Source organism: Bison bison, unplaced genomic scaffold (assembly GCF_000754665.1).
Source record: "Bison bison bison isolate TAMUID 2011002044 unplaced genomic scaffold, Bison_UMD1.0 scf7180017864325, whole genome shotgun sequence".
Lineage (NCBI taxonomy): Eukaryota > Metazoa > Chordata > Mammalia > Artiodactyla > Bovidae > Bison > Bison bison.
This window is the reverse complement of record NW_011494897.1, coordinates 7,774,882-7,792,662: the sequence shown is the minus strand read 5'-3', so window position 1 is coordinate 7,792,662 and position 17,781 is coordinate 7,774,882. Positions and strand designations below refer to the sequence as shown.

At 37.9% G+C, this 17,781-nt stretch overlaps 1 protein-coding gene across 1 annotated transcript in view; it reads right to left on the bottom strand.

Annotated features, from left to right (window-relative positions):
- Positions 1 to 2,034: 2,034 nt before the first annotated feature.
- The window catches only part of LOC104998227 (E3 ubiquitin-protein ligase MGRN1-like), a 31,834-nt gene continuing 16,087 nt past the window's right edge, over positions 2,035 to 17,781 (bottom strand). The window contains 3 exon segments of the mRNA XM_010853304.1: positions 2,035 to 2,188; positions 8,444 to 9,159; positions 13,982 to 14,068. Coding sequence (XP_010851606.1) covers positions 2,035 to 2,188; positions 8,444 to 9,159; positions 13,982 to 14,068 — 957 coding nt within the window.

The window sequence follows — 17,781 nt, the reverse complement described above, 5'->3', positions numbered from 1 at the left end:
AAAAAAAAAAAAAAAAGAAATGAACCAGTCATTTATTTTGCCTTTTCTTAGTGTGGCTTTTTAAAAAAATTTATTTAATTTTAATTGAAGGGTAATTGCTTACAGCACTGTGTTAGTTTCTACCTATACAAACTCTGTAACCAGGAAATCTAGTGATAGATGAAGGAACAGTGTCTCTTTATAAAAGTATTCCCATTAAGGCTGAAAAATTAATGAAAAACCAAGAGTATCAACAATGTGCAATCCTCAGGGAATTGAATCTAAACACTGAGGAACAATGATATCTAATGTGACACACAAAAAAGAGAAAATTCGTTGAATTGGGTTCCCTGACATGAGGGAACAACATCATATTCTGAGGAGCATTCTCAGTGTCATATCCTGAGGAGCTCAAACCTGGGTCTGATGGAGCCTCCAGATCCAGCTACCAAATTGCAGGAGATACAGAGGTTACTGGAGCAAGTTAAGCTGCACCAAGAGTTAAAGTGGGCTGAGTACACAAGGCAAAGTGCCTAGGTCCTTCAACAAAAAAGAGAGGTAAAGGGAAAGCCGATAGACTAAAAAGATTTAACGTGTATATCAATCACATTGTTTTAAATGGTCAAGACTAAACTATACTGTCTAGGGACACGCACTTAGGTGATGTCACTTAAAAACAAACAAACAAACAAAAAAAACACCAGAGAGGTTATTAGGAAATGGAGATGGTGGGTCCTTTTGGAGGAAGAGAGGGGCTTGTAACTGGGATGAGGCCACATGGGAGGTGAGAAAATTTCTGTCCTACTTGAGCTATGGTAATAAAGGCTTTCACTATATAATAATTTGCTCAGCTTGTATGTTCGTTTTGTTATTGATTTCTATAGATGTGTTTTATTTTATAACGGTTTTTAAAAAAATGAGGCCACATAAGTGAGGACAGTTGCAGTCCCTCGCTTCGTAGTGTTTATTTTATGGGATCCAATCCAGGCTGCCCCCTGGCTCAGCTGCTTTCCTTAAGAGCTGGCCCCAAACCTGGATGTCCAGTGATACTAACTTGAATGAAAGTCTGAGGAAAGAAGCCGTTTGATGAGCCTGAGGGAATGTCAGATACGGGGAAGGCCAGAACCTTGCTTTTTGGGCAGTTGGTATCAACACTTCCAGCCTTTTACCATATAGCCTGGCTGCTATATGGTTTGCTCCTCTGTGAATTGGTGCCATATTTTGTGTCTGTGTGTGGTATGGGGCAGATAACAATGATGAATGGCTCAACTAACACTGCGGTGCTCCATCACCTCTTGGAGTCAAGCTCAGGCAGGCAGTTTTTCTCCTGACCAGGTACCAACATACGATCTGGGAGATATAAAATAATCCCCCCACTCTCTGTGTTTTAGGGCTTTTGCTTTTCAGACTCATTGTGTGTGTGTGTGTGTGTGTGTGTGTGTGTGAGTGTAAGAGTGTGTGTATGTATGTGAGTGTGGGTTTGTGAGTGTGGGTGTGTCTGTGTGTATGGGTATGTATGTATGTGAGTGTGTGTATATGTATGTAAGTGTGTCTCTGTGAGCATGTTTGTGTGTATGGGTGTGTATGTATATGAGTGCAGGTGTGTTTATGTGTGGCATGTGCAAGTATGTGTGTGTGTATGCAAGTGTATATGTGTGGGGGTGTGTGAGTGTGTGTGTCAGTATGAATGTGTGTGTGCACATGTTAATTCTCATCTTGATCTCAGTTCCTCACATTTCCCTACATAGAACCCTCCCTTACCTCTTACTGACATGTAATAAATCATCTAGACCAGACCAAAAAATTCCAATTTAAAGATTCTGAAGAATAGTGACTCAGATATTCTTTAAATTGCTTTCTCCTGAGTTTTCCAATGTAACAGCACAAGTAATGTGACAGACTAATGAATAAAGATGCAGATGAAAGAGCACAGAGTCCCTTGAGGCCTCCCTAGTTTCTCATCAAAGGTCTTCCTCTGTTCATTGTTAACTGAAATCTCTCGAGACAGAGATTCACCCAGATGGGGGCAGAGGAAGGACCACAGATCCTTGGTTTCTACACCATTAAGCACTCATAACACACTGACCCAGTATCATAAGTCAATTTTATGATGTGGCCCAGGTGTATCTGTCTGTGTTCTCGATCTTTCCGAATGGTTGCCCCATGGTACAAGCACCATTTGATAATACCATGCAGTGTTATTATCCACCTGCCATTATAATGAAACAGGCTTTAATTACTTCCTGAGATATTGCAGCTATTAAATGGATGAGGCGAAGGAAGGCACAGCCAATTCTACTCTGACTCCAAAGTCCTTGACCTTTCTTTTCTGCATCCTCATTTCAGAATAACTTTATTTTCCATTCCACCTACTTAGGTTTCATTTACTCTCTAAGTCCTAACTCAGGGAGTTTTTTCCAGTCCTTGCTGTGCACTCACCATTCTTCTTTCTCTAAGGTCCTATTGTATATTTAGAAAGCCCCTTGCAATGGATCACTCATTTCTTTCATGTAGTGTTGGCTGAATTCTCAACTACTTGCTTACTTCTTTATGGACAGGCAGTGTTCTTAAAGGTGGAAATATGGTTTCCTTCTGTTTTCTAAAGAGTCTAGCACTGTGTAACACAATTAGATTTAAAAATAATTGTTATGAGTGATGACATCATACTCTTTTCATGTCCATTGTGGAGACTAATCAGATACCTAAATGGTTAAATCAATCATCAATTGGTTGATTCAACCAAATAAAATAAAATATCCTCTAATTCCTGCCACTGTCACTTACTTGGTATTTGTAATAGCAAATTACAACACTCAACACCTTGTAAATATTATCTCAACTAATATTCAAAGCAACCTTGAGAGGTATCATTATCTTCATTTATAAAGAAACGGATGCTCAGAGACAGTAAGACATTTAACTTGTATAATGTGAAGACTTGATACACATACACAATACCTTGTGAAGGTATCTCCCACATTGAGCTAATACATCCATCATTATTTCATGTATTTATCATTTTGTGTGTGTGTGTGTGTGTGTGTGTGTGCTCGTTTCCTAACTGAAAATTTGTTCCCGTCTACCAGTCTCTCCCTATTTCCCTGACCACCCAGCCGTGGCAACTCCCGCCCTGCTCTGTATCTGAGTTTAGCTTTGTATACTTATTTTTTGGATTTCACATACGAGTGATAGGTACTGTGCCATATTTTTCTTTCTGTCTGGCTTGTTTCATTTTAGCATAATGCTTTCCAGATTCATCCATGTCGTTGCAAATGGGAAAGTATCCTTCTTTTGTAAGTAAAGCTGAATAATATTTTGTTATACATATAAGCCATAATTTTTTATCCATTCATCTGTCAATACACATTTAAGGTTTTTACGTATTTTGGCTATCGTGAATAATGCTGCTGTGAATATGAGAGTAGAGATATCTTTTTGAGATAGATTTTTACTTCCTTGGCTATTTACCCAGAAGTAGGGCTGCTGGATTATTTGGTCATTTTATTTTTAATTTTCTTTTTGGTAATCTTCATACTGTTTTCCACAGTGGCTACACCAGTTTACATTTCCATCAATAGTGCACAGAGTTGCTTCTTTTACGTATCCTTTCTAATATTTATCTCTTATCTTTTTGAGAAAAGATATCCTATCCTAACAGGCATGAGGTGATATCTCTTTGTGGTTTTGAACTGCACTTCTCTGATGATGAATGATGTTGAGCACCTTTTCAGATACTTTACCTTTCTTATGTAATGAAAGTAATTTAATGTAAACACTAAATAAAAGTGTTTATTCAGTTTTTCTGTCCATTTTTAAATTGGATATTTTTTGCTATTGAGTTGTATGAATTATTATATTTATATATTGAATATTAACCTCATCAAATATGTGATTTGTAAATATTTTCCCCTACAGCATAAGTTGCCTTTTGATTTTGCAGATGGTTTCCTTTGCTGGGCAAATGCTTTTTAGTTTGATGTGGTCCCATTTTAGTTTTTCATTGGTTGCTTTTGCTTTTGGTGTCAAATCTAACAAACAGTTTATCCTTTCTATGTACATTGACTGGAGATTTGGACTCATTTATATTTAAAGTAATTATTAATAGGTGTGATCTTATTATTGCCATTTTGTTAATTGTTTTATGGATTTTTATACTTCCTTTGTTCCATTGTTCATCTCTTGTTCTCTTCCTTTATAATACGATAATTTTTCTATAGTATTATGCTTTGGTTCCATTCTCTTTATATTTTTTATCTATTATATGTTTTTTTGCTTTCTGGTAGATATGAGACTATGTAAATCATCTTTTCACAATTTGTTGTAAGCTGATGATAACCTAACTTTGTGCACAAAAGTTCTAAATTATTTTTATTCTTTCCCCTTAAATGTTAAGGTTTTTAATGTCACAAATTAAATCTTCTTATATTGTTATCCACTAATAAAAGGGCTTCTCAGGTGGCTCAAGGGGAAAGACTCCACCTGCCAAGCAGAACATGTGGGTTTGATCCCTGGAGATCCCCTGGAGAGGAAGTGGCAATCCACTCCAGTATTCTTGCCTGGAAAATTCCATGGGCAGAGGAGCCTGGCAGGCTATAGTCCATGGAAGTCACAAAGAATCGAACACGACTTAGTGACTAAATAACAACAATTTGTTAATGAATAATTATAGTTAAAGTTCTTTGTTAATAATACATTTGCTCTTTAACCTTCATGCTGGAGTTATAAGTGATTTACTCACCATAATTATATTGAATTTAACTATATATTTACTTTTACCGGCGAGTTTTATACTTCCTTATGTTTTCATGTTAGTAATTCATTTCAATTTGAGTAACTTTTCTCATTTCTTAAAAGGCAGGTTTAGTGTTACTGGGCTACTATAAATTTTGCTTGTCTTAAAAACTCTTTTTCTATCTTTTAAATCTGAAGGACCACTTTGTCAGGTAAAGTATCATTAGTGGAAAGTTTTTATCCTTCAACCCTTTCCGGATGACTTCCTACTCCCTTCTGGCCTGCAGAATTTCTTCAGTAAAATCTGCTAATTGACTTATGGGGTTTTCCTCACATGTAACAAGTTGTTTTTCTATTTCTAATTTTAAGTTTCTCTCTTTGTCTTTAACATTTAACAATTGAAGGCAATGGCACCCCACTCCAGTACTCTTGCCTGGAAAATCCATGAACGGAAGAGCCTGGTAGGCTGCAGTCCATAGAGTCGCTAAGAGTCGGACACAACTGAGCGACTTCACTTTCATTTTTCTCTTTCATGCACTGGAGAAGGAAATGGCAACCCACTCCAGTATTCTTGCCTGGAGAATCCCAGGGACGGTGGAGCCTGGTGGGCTGCCGTCTATGGCGTCGCACAGAGTCGGACACAACTGAAGCGACTTAGCGGCAGCGGCAGCATGTGTCTCAGTGTGGATCTCTTTGGATTCATTTTGTTTGATACTCTCTGGGCTTCAGGGATCTGGTTGTCTGTTTCTCCAGATTTGGAGGTTTTCAGCCATAATTTCTTTAAATATGCTTTCTGTTCCTTTTTCTTTTCTGCTTCTCAAACCTCTATAATGCATACATCTGTCTGTTTGATGGTGAATCACAAGTCCCTTAAGTTGTCTTCACTCTTTTCCAATTATTTTCAGTGTTGGGTCCTCTGGTTGGATGAATTCCACTGCCCTGTGTGTGCCTTCACTGACCCATTCTTCTAATTGATCTGATTTGTTATTGGCCCCCTCTATTTCAATTTTTCACTTTAGTTATTATATTATTTAGCTCTTATTTATGTTTGGCACTTTATTACATGTTGTATCTCTTTGTTGAAATTCTCACTTTCAACAAAGGTTATTCTGACCTCAGTGAGCATCATTATATCATGAAACTCTCTATGAAGTAAATCATTGATCTCCATTTCATTATGATCAGTTTCTTGAGAATAACCTTTTTCCTTTGTTTGGAACATAGTCCCTTTCTTCATTTTCCCTAACTCTCTGTGATGCTGTCTGCACATTAGATAAAATAGCCACCTCTTTCAGTCTTAACAGACTGGACTTTTCCAGGAAATGAGCTTCTGTAATTATCCTTGTCCAAGCTGTTGGTTGTCTACATTGTCATTGAGAATGAGTTCAACTCTTCAACTGTTTGCTGAATAGAAACACATTTTGATAATTAAGTATAACTGGGCTAAATATCGAAACAATATAAATCAGGAGAATTCAGATATGATATAAATATTATTTTAATAGAAATATGCATTATAGACAGAAAATTTTAGGGGTCCAAATTATTATATTCAGAACTAACTACTAAATACCAGAACTCTTCAAAATTACAAGTCCCTCTATTCATACAAAATATAATAAAAAACAATTCAAATATGATAATTTAAAGTGATAGGATTCTGAAATTCTAAATGTTAATACATTATGTTAAAGCTTTTGGTCATTATTTTAAATATTCAAGATATATTAAAGAATTTGAGAGGATATTTACATTTCAAATACACCTGATTATTTTAGAGGGAAGTATTAAGGTTTGTTCCTTAAAATATTTTTTATAATGCACATTTGAGTTACTTTGCCTTCCAGTACTTAACACTTATATTACTAGAAAATTGCTTTCAAAATTACATTTTGGTATGATTTTCTTAATGTAACTTTGCAAAAATTGTGCTTCTATACAAAAGTATATAGATATTATACCTATAGCATATTGACAGAAATTTTTAATAATCAAATTGTATCATGAACTTAAAGCCATGCTTGTATTTTTCTCATGAACAGGGAAACAAACAGTAATTTTTAGAACTGCTTTGCCCATTGACATCTAATAGCAAATATATACATTTATAATGATATTTACAAAATTATGTTTATATAAAAGCTATTTATATGCTTATTTACATTAAAATATAAGGGTCTTAAATCTCAGATAAAGAGGTGCTTCCCTGGTGGCTCAGACAGTAATAAATCCATCTGCATTCCCTGGGTCAGGAAGATCCCCTGGAGAAGGGAATGGCTGCCCACTCCAGTATTCTTTCTTGGAGAATTTCATGAACAGAGGAGCCTGGCAATGCTCAGTCCATGGGGCCTAAAAGAGTCAGACAGGACTGACTAATATTAAATCTCAGATAAAGAGGTATGGTTAGCAAAACCACTCAGCTTTCATAATATTTCATTGTAAAGCCACAAAGCATATTTTCTGTGATAGAAGAAAATATATAATATTCTCTATATGTTATTATTTCTATAAATATAAGAAAATATTTGCCAAAGAAGACTTAATATTAGTAGTTGATTAGCTATCAGTAACTGCCAGCAAGAAAAGTATAGCTTTTGTTTTCTTAATCAAAACTCTGTTTCATTTTGTATTTATTTACCTCTGTGTCTGTCAGTAGCTTGTTAAACATGATTATGTCCTTCTGTCAATAAGTCTGACAACATATTCTAGGCCATTTTTCAAATATTTTTTTGTACTGAAATTTTAATACAGCTTATTTAACAACTCCTTATTAAGTTTTCTTCTTCCTTTGAGAAAGAAATGAAATGAACTACCATTTCAATCATCTCCCTTAATGATTTCAAGATCAGTGAGAGTAGAAAATAAGCTGAAAAAATATTTCTAAAGAATTGTGGACATTTTAGCAGCTGGACACATTGAATATTGAAAAGCAAAGAAACTACTGTCACCCTCAAATACAGAGTGCAAAATCTGTGTTATCTAATTTGAGCCTAAAGAAATAAAATGCATACTCAATTCAGTAGTCTTGCCTACATTACCACTTGTCATAGGAACACCTAAATCTAATGATAGTCATCTTAATACTTTAATATCATTTATACTTCTCATAGCATGCAGGATAATAACACCATCAAAAATAATCATTGGAACATTGCAAAGGGAAACATATGAACATCACTAAACAGGAGCAAGACATTAATATTTAATAGAGACATTTTTAAAAGTTAACTGGAAATGGAGAAAGAGCAAGATGTAGAGAAAGCACGAAGAAAGGACACAAGTAATGGAAATAATACAGAAATTATAAGGGATAAATCTGATAGCTAGCAAGGTAAAACCCTATTATAGCCAGCATCAGATTTATGAATTAGTTGAAATAGATATGGTTTCAAGGATACTCAGGCAAGGAAAGAATACCAATGTAAAAATTAGTGCACCCGTCTTTCTAAGGGATATATGAAAAACAAATGTAAAGGCTTAATTTTTTCCAAGCAAGATAACTCCATAGTGCACTGATCAAATTATATTATAGATTCATTTTTACCAACAAGCTGTAAGCTACCTGAGTGATTACAGATTTGCTGTTTAGTTGCCAAGTCACGCCTGACTCTTTTTGCAACCCCATAGACTGTGGCCTGCCAGGCTCCTCTGTCCATGGGATTTTCCAGTTAAGAATAGAGGGATGGGCTGGCATTTTCTTCTCCAGGAGATCTTTCCAACCCAAGGATCAAACTTGCGTTTCCTGCATTGCATGAGGATCAGCGTGTCCCGCAGGTCAGACAGGCACACCACGCACTCGTTGCTGTTGTCGCTGTTCTCCTCGTCCGAGGGCTTGGTCTCCTGGTTGTTCTTGTTCTCGATGCCATAGATCTCCTGCAGCAAGTAGCTAACCCGGTCCACGATTTGCTTCTGCTTTAAAGGCTTCACGGAGAAGCTGCCATCCACGTGCTTTTCAAAGGCGGCCAAGAGCACGTGGGCATGGCCGGTCACTTCCACAACATCCCCCTCATCCACCACGGCCTGGATGACCACTGGAAACACGCCCCGGTCCAGGTCAAAGTTCAGCTCGTCGTCCTTCCACTCCGAGAAGTCGATCTTGAAGGAGGGCAGCCAGAACTGCTGGCTCACACCGCGCTTGTAGTGGACGGTCTCGGACTGCAGGGCCGGGCTCTTGGGGCTGTACGCGGCAGTCCCGTTCAGGAACTCCTCCACCGCCTGGCAGTAGATAGTGATGGCCACCCGGGCGTCGGCGTCGAAGGTGAACTCCAGGCTGTAGAGGACGCGGGGCTTCTCGCCGTCCTCAGTGGGGCTGTCGGCGCCGTCCTTGTACCTCACGAGCCGGAGGGAGTCTTTGCGGATGTTCACCAGGCTCCTCAGCGTCTTCACGGGCTCGTGGGGCGCGGGCGTGACGTAAGGGAACTAGACTGGGCGATTGCCCACCAGCGAAGCCTGATGACATATATCGCCAGTGTCTTAATTACATTTGCTTCCCCAGTGCTGATTACAGACCTAGGTACCTAGTAGGGACTCAATATATTTGGTTGAAATTAATGGGAAAAACCTTAGAGGAATGCTATACTTGTAAATTTTTGTGATATCAGATCTTATTAGTATTCCTACTATGCAAAAGTATTTTTCACACAATGGGAAACAGCAGATGATTTTGTGATTTATATATTTGGTAACTATTTCTATGGGGCTTTTACTATCCTGGTTAGCGTGAGGTTAATAAGTTAATTGGGCTTCAAAGAATTTAAGATATAGTTCCATCTTATGTTTTCCACAATCCAAAAGAAGACTTTTAGCATTTTCATTCTTCCTTTTACTTTCAAACGTCTAGGTTTCTGTGATAGAACAAAAAATCTTAAGAATAAACATAGAGTTTTGTATTTTCTATAAATATTAGCTCCACTTTTTCAACTGAAACCAGTTAATAAATTCAAATTGCAGTAATACTAAGAGAGGGTAAAAAATCTAATAAGCAATTCCTAAGTGCCCATTCATAAGTCACTTGTATCTGGCCTAGTAGGTACCCAACTCCATCCCACACACCACGGCCCTGTGGTTTGTGCTCCTGTGGTGCAATTATTTTGTAATCACCAAAAGATCCCAAGCCTGCTGCCAACAGAAATGACAAGGCTTGAAGAGCTGCAGGTGACCAATAAAAGAGCCAAGTAGAACAAACAAATGACAACTGGGTCATCCATGCATCCACAATTGCTGTCATTTATCTAAAAACCGAGAACTCTGCTTGTGAAATGAAATTCTCCAACACACCCTGTGCCCTCTGATGCTTGCAAACCCCTGAAGAGAGCTCAAGGTCCTCACACCTCTCCCACCACTTTGTTTCTCACCATCATTACAAGGATCAGAGACTACTCTGGATCCACATCAAGCCTACTGGGCCACAGAAGTGAAGGTTTAAATTGTCAGGAGAAAGAATTGTAACATTCAACCCAAGTTTACAGCATCTATCCTATTGTTTGTGTCTCTTTTTCCAAAGCCAGCTCGTGACTACTTTTTAAAAATTATATTTGTTTATTAACTTTTGGCTGTGCTGGGTCTTCGTTGATGAGCAGATTTTTGTCTAATCACAGAGAGTGGGGGTTACTCTCTATTTGTGGTGTGAGGGCTTTTCATAGTGGTGACTTCTCTTGTTGCAGAGCATGGGCTGCAGGATATGCAGGCTGGGTAGCTGCAGCTCCCAGGGTCTACGGCACAGGCCCGATAGTGGTGGTACATTGGCTTAGTTGCTCCATGGCATGTGGGATCTTCCCAGACCAGGGATAGAACCCATGTCTCCTGCACTGGCAGGTGGATTCTTCACCAGGAAAGCTCTGGTGAATACTTTTGACCTGGGTTTTGAAAGGTTGCTACTGCGAGCCGTGTGTTATGCTAGGATGCATGGCCTCTGGAAGAGAGGATTTTGATCCGGGGTCAGAGATGAGGCTTGACTACTTGGAGCTTTTTGTGTAGCAAAGTTTTATTAAAGTATAATACAAGATAGGGAAAGCTTCTGAGATAGACATCAGAAGGGGACAGAAAGAATGCCCTTTGTTTTTAGCAAGGCATTTTATGTCTGTTAGAAAGAAAGACACCTCAGAGCTGAGGGAGTTTCACCAGGCCGCTCTCCAACAGTATGCATTTTTGAGATAGGATGGCAGAAGGTGTGTCATCCCCTGGCCTTAAAACAATTGACATGAATATTGTTTTGTTTTTCTGGAACTCTCTTGCCTTTTCCATGATCCAGTGGATGTTGGCAATTTGATCTCTGGTTCCTCTGCCTTTTCTAAAACCAGCTTGAACATCTGGAAGTTCATGGTTCACGTATTGCTGAAGCCTGGCTTGGAGAATTTTGAGCATTCCTTTACTAGCCTGTGAGATGAGTGCAACTGTGCAGTAGTTTGAGCATTCTTTGGCATTGCCTTTCTTTAGGATTGGAATGAAAACTGACCTTTTCCAGTCCTGTGGCCACTGCTGAGTTTTCCAAATTTGCTGGCATATTGAGTGCAGCACTTTCACAGCATCATCTTTCAGGATTTGGAATAGCTCAGCTGGAATTCTATCACCTCCACGAGCTTTGTTCATAGTGATGCTTTCTAAGGTCCACTTGACTTCACATTCCAGGATGTCTGGCTCTAGGTCAGTGATCACACCATCGTGATTATCTGGGTCGTGAAGATCTTTTTTGTACAGTTCTTCTGTGTATTCTTAATGTCTTCTGCTTCAGTTAGGCATCACTGACTCGATGCACGTGAGTCTCAGCGAACTCCGGGAGTTGGTGATGGACAGGGAGGCCTGGCGTGCTGCGATTCATGGGGTCGCAAAGAGTTGGACACGACTGAGCGACTGATCTGATCTGATCTGATCTGATTGTTTTGTTGAGCCATTACCAGCCCAAGGTTTGAGAAAAGAAAAAATGTTAGTCTTAGGCAGGACCATTTGAAAAAAAGGCAAATTCCAAAGGAAATACACAGTTTCATTAACATAGCTTAAGAAAAACATTTCCATAAGAAAAATGCATTGGTTAGATCAAGGCAGAACCTGGTGTCCTCAACACAGAATTAAAAGAAGTCTCTTTTAATTTTGTTTAGAGAAGGAAAAAAAGTTGCAATTTATTTCCTTCTGTCACTTGGGACCTCTGGCCTTCCTACGTGTTACCCTCTCAGTCTGACACTAAGGTAAGGCCTGGGGACTAAGATTTATAGGTATATTCCTTTCTAGAGACAGCTAACGAATTGTAGGAATCCTCTAGCACATTTAGACTCCACAAGTTACCCCATGGAATTATCATCATCCCATACTATTGAGAATAACTTTACTAGTGGGAGCAGGGAAACACACAGGGCCATGAAACTATGTGAATACAATAGTATTTCATTTTAACATACTGATCATTTTAGGGGGTACCATTTTACATTATGCTCTTAGTGGTTGTCCTGGAGATTAAAATTACTGTCTTAATTTTAACAATCTAGTTTGGATCAATACCATTTTAATGTCAGTTGTGGATAAAAACATTGTTATTCCATTCATCATCTTTTGTTCTATTGTTCTCAAACAAATTATATCTATATCCATTGTGTGCCCATCAGCACACATTTATAATTTTTAGATGATGCATTTTACTTTTAAGTCTGATAGAAAAAAATAAGAATTATAAACAAAGTTATATTTATATTACATTTTGTATGTACCTATATTTTTATCTCTAATGGTGCTACTCATTACTTTATCTGTGTTTTCTTGGGGAAAGTGTTTTCCATACTCAGTTAGATGTTCAAGAATGTCTTTGGGAATCTTCCAGGGACCATCAGAGAAGTCAAAGAATGACAGTTCTTGGGGAATAAGACTGTCAAGAAAGCTCCAACCCCATTCTGTCTCCCCTGGTGGCTGTCAGCCTAAGCATGACTTTCACTGTGATTATAGACTACAGATTACAGAGCTGGAGATTGGAAATAGGTATTAGGCACATCAAAATACCACAAAGTTTGCCGTTGCTACCAAGATTTAGCCATTTTTCTTGAATAGCTCCTTCCTGGATCCTTGTTAATCTCTGGTTAATTTACAGAGTTGTTAAAAATTGATTCTAACATTTTCTTTCTGCCAATTTTATCACTGCTTTTATGGAGAAAAGAATTTTTGGAGGCTCTTACTCTGCCATTTTTTGCTGACATCTGGTTGAGTGTTTTAAATATTTATTTTTAGAGTGGGAGAAAATCTGACGCATTTTATATTATTGGTGTTTGTTTATTCCTTCCTCATTTACTTGATTTATTCTGTGCTAGTAAACTTGAACAGACAACAAAGTAGGTTAAACAAAAATTAAAACATGAAAAAGAAAACTGAGAATATTTTGGACTTTGAATTTGGCATACGTTTTGGGTAAACACCATTAAAATATTGTTTTGATTATTTCAGAGGTTTGGAGGGATTGTAGCTAGTATTTATTCTTATTGACAATGGGAGATTTACACCTGGTCTCATGCATCCTGGATGGTTGTATAGTATTGGTACAACTCATGAAGTGCCCCCTGTTTTCTGGTCAGTATCCCTCTGATCTTTTTCAAGGAAAGTAACAGCTCTGCTGATTAACAGGAGTCAAGTTCATTGTGTCTTTAGCGATGATCAGCTTTCCCTAACAGGGTAGCTCTTCAAAAAGAACAGTGCCGGATCCCAGCCACAGCGATTATAATTCATTTAGTCTCAGGTGGAGCCTTGATGTTGTTATTTTCACAGTTCTCACAAGCAGCTATATTGTCAGAAGTTGTGTTAAAGAAATAAAAACTTTCCTCCAAGGACTTCTCCCATCCACCCCCAAATACAAACAGTTAAATGAATGTTAATGATCTTAGATCAAGATCTAGACTATTTCTTAGGTTCTGATGTTGAGGATAAGTTGTCAGCAATTTTTAGAAGGTTCAGCATGAATAGATTGAACCATATCATCATAGATTTTAGGGAGAACCTGTCACATTTTTTTGACCTGTTCTCATTCCTTTTCTTGAAGTTCAAAGAATAAGATTCAAAAAATTAATATGTGGATCTCGGTTTAGGAGAAGATACAGCAATGGAGACTACTTGACATGTTTTAGGTCTGATTCTTAGATTTATCTGTGCCTTGGCAAGACAAATTTTTGTCACTTCATATGGTTCAACCAAGATCATCAGGGCCAAAATGTTTTCAGTGGCACCTCAGCAAGTAAGTGCTAAGTGTCTTTGGTCAGCCATATGGTCTGTCCATTTCCATGTCTCAGTGACCTTGTGAGACCTTGTCCTCTGCTATTCGCTGAAGGATTTGCTTGCTCAGGATCCTGGGCACCGGCTCTCTCTCAAGTTTTCTTGCTGAAGATTTCCACTAAAATGAACATAAAAAGCTGAGCTTTCTTTGAAAATTCTAGACTGAACATAATGATAGTACTCTCTGAGTGACTATTCTATGAGGAAATGACTTCTAATATAGCTGTCAGTTCTCTGGAGCCAAAGACCATAAGGAACACACCTGTGTCAAAGTTATGTTTACTGATTCCATGTCACAAGGCACACTGCACACCCTGGGGAACTGAGGGATATTTCAATAGAAGGAAGCTAGAAAAACGTTTTAGAATTCAGGTTTGGGTTAAGTGGCTTTCAAGAGCATACAAAGAAGTAGGACTTTAGACTTCCCTGGTGGTCCAGTGGTTATGCCTCTGCCTTCCAATGCAGGGGATACGGGTTTGATCCTTGGCTGGAGAACTAAGATCCTATATGCCACATGGTGTGGCAAAAAAAAAAAAGTTTTTAATTTAAAAAAAAGAAGTAGGACTTTGCTCTGAACTGGATGTTGTCTGGAAGCAGGGATAATTCTATAGTTGAGTCTTTTAATAATTCTTATTTAGAAGATGTGGCTGCTGCTGCTGCTAAGTCACTTCAGTCATGTCCGACTCTGTGCGACCCCACAGACAGCAGCCCTCCAGGCTCCCCCATCTCTGGGATTATCCAGGCAGGAACACTGGAGTGGGTTGCCATTTCCTTCCCCAATGCATGAAAGTGAAAAGTGAAAGTGAAGCTGCTCAGTCATGTCTGACTCTTAGCGACCCCATGGACTGCAGCCTATGAAGCTCTTTCCATGGGATTTTCCAGGCAAGAGTACTGGAGTGGGGTGCCATTGCCTTCTCCCTAGAAGATGTGGGGGTGGGGGATAGAGTGAAACAAATGCTTCTATTGATTTTTGTAAGCTGCAGTCATTTATATTAGCCAGAGTAGGTGGTTCATTTGGTCATTTTAGGAGTTTTACACTGTTTTTTCTTTACCTTGTGTTTAGATCTGATTATGGCAAAGTGGTCTTAAGTTTGCCTCGATTCTTCTCAGTTGCTGGTTATCCTTATCTGATGTTGGTGCTCTGGGAACATGTCCATATTGTACAGGAGAAAAACTAAGATCATCTGCAAGAGTCAGGCCAGCTGGTAGCAATGCCTAGAGCTGAGAGTGCCAGGCTAGCTCCCAGATGTCACCAGCTGCTTTGCTCTTTCTCCTGGAATTTATATCCAAATATGTCACCAAGACTAAATTTATCTTTGTCAGGTGTTGATACACCTTCTTAGCATCTTGTTTACCCTTGACATTTATTATGTCCAAATACCTCTATGAGGCAAGACTTCCTACTATTAACACAGATACATCATTTCTATCATTATTGGCATTTTATATTCTGATTGATGAGTTTTCTATGTTCACAATGCTGAATCCTAATCTTCATAAAGACTTCCTCATGCCAGACACGTTACCACACATTTTTCATCCGTCTCATTCTTACTACCTGGCCAAATATAAACTTTTCTGGTTGTAGGTTCTCTTCTTAATTTATTTTTATGTTGTCCAGATACTTTACTTTCTCCTCTATGCTTTTCCTCAAAGACTTCTTAATAATATTCTTTCATATGTTTAAGCTCATCTCTAGGTGTTCCTACAAACTTAAACATATCTTGACAGATTTGGGGCTCTCCTAGGAGGAATATTGATTCTTCCTGGTTCCCTTTGGAAGTGAAAAGTATTTTTGTCCCCATTTCTCAAATCTTTCCATGTTTTTTAATATCCTCATTCCACAAAACATTTTCTTGGCTTCATATGAAATTCCAGTCTATTAAAGAGCATATCTCTATTATAGATATTCTTTTTGGCAGTTGTATTTGATTATGTGTGTGACGGCACTGAGGTATAGTCTTAATAAATTGATATATCAAAATGCTCACTGAACTAGCCTGTGGGGAACTAATATGTATTTCTTTTTGTTTGAGAACAAGGGAAATTATCACTAATTAGGAAAAGGGGGAAAATATCAGGAAAAAGAGAGATCTAATAGTAACATTAAAGATTTTAGAGCACAGGTTAGAAAGTTGGTCCTCCTTATAGGAAGAGTAGAGGAATTTTAAGAGTAGTCAGGTTCAGGATTCACTCGTGTGTGTGTGTATGCTATAACTCTTTCCCTAGTCTATAACTTTGGTAAATCATTTACACAGTCTGAAATAGATATAATTTAAATCAATCAATGTAATATACCACATTAACAAATTGAAAAATAAAAACCATATGATTATCTCAATAGATGCAGAGAAAGCCTTTGACAAAATTCAACATCCATTTGTGATAAAAACTCTCCAGAAAGCAGGAATAGAAGGAACATACCTCAACATAATAAAAGCTATATATGACAAACCCACAGCAAACATTATCCTCAATGGTGAAAAATTGAAAGCATTTCCTCTAAAGTCAGGAACAAGACAAGGGTGCCCACTTTCACCTTTACTATTCAACATAGTTTTGGAAGTTTTGGCCATAGCAATCAGAGCAGAAAAAGAAATAAAAGGAATCCAAATTGGAAAAGAAGAAGTAAAACTCTCACTATTTGAAGAGACATGATCCTCTACATAGAAAACCTTAAAGACTCCACCAGGAAATTACTAGAACTAATCAATGATTATAGTAAAGTTGCAGGATATAAAATCAACACACAGAAATCCCTTGCATTCCTATACACTAACAATGAAAAACAGAAAGAGAAATTAAGGAAACAATTCCATTCACCATTGCGACAGAAAGAATAAAATACTTAGGAATATATCTACCTAAAGAAACTAAAGACCTATATATAGAAAACTATAAAACACTGGTGAAAGAAATCAAAGAGGACACTAATAGATGGAGAAATATACCACGTTCATGGATTGGAAGAATCAATATAGTGCAAATGAGTATACTACCCAAAGCAATTTATGGATTCAATGCAATCCCCATCAAGCTACCAACGGTATTCTTCACAGAGCTAGAACAAATAATTTCACAATTTGTATGGAAATACAAAAAACCTCGAATAGCCAAAGCGATCTTGAGAAAGAAGAAGGGAACTGGAGGAATCAACCTACCTGACTTCAGGCTCTATTACAGAGCCACAGTCATCAAGACAGTATCGTACTGGCACAAAGACAGAAATATTGATCAATGGAACAAAATAGAAAGCCCAGAGGTAAATCCACACACATATGGACACCTTATTTTTGACAAAGGAGGCAAGAATATACAATGGATTAAAGACAATCTCTTTAACAAGTGGTGCTGGGAAAACTGGTCAACCACTTGTAAAACAATGAAACTAGACCACTTTCTAACACCATACACAAAAATAAACTCAAAATGGATTAAAGATCTCAACATAAGACCAGAAACTATAAAACTCCTAGAGGAGAACATAGGCAAAACTCTCCGACATACATCACAGCAGGATCCTCTATGACCCACCTCCCAGAATATTGGAAATAAAAGCAAAAATAAACAAATGGGACCTAATTAAACTTAAAAGCTTCTGCACAACAAAGGAAACTATAAGCAAGGTGAAAAGGCAGCCTTCAGAATGGGAGAAAATAATAGCAAATGAAGCAACTGACAAACAACTAATCTCAGAAATATACAAGCAACTCCTCCAGCTCAACTCCAGAAAAATAAATGACCCAATCAAAAAATGGGCCAAAGAACTAAATAGACGTTTCTCCAAAGAAGACATACAGATGGCTAACAAACACATGAAAAGATGCTCAA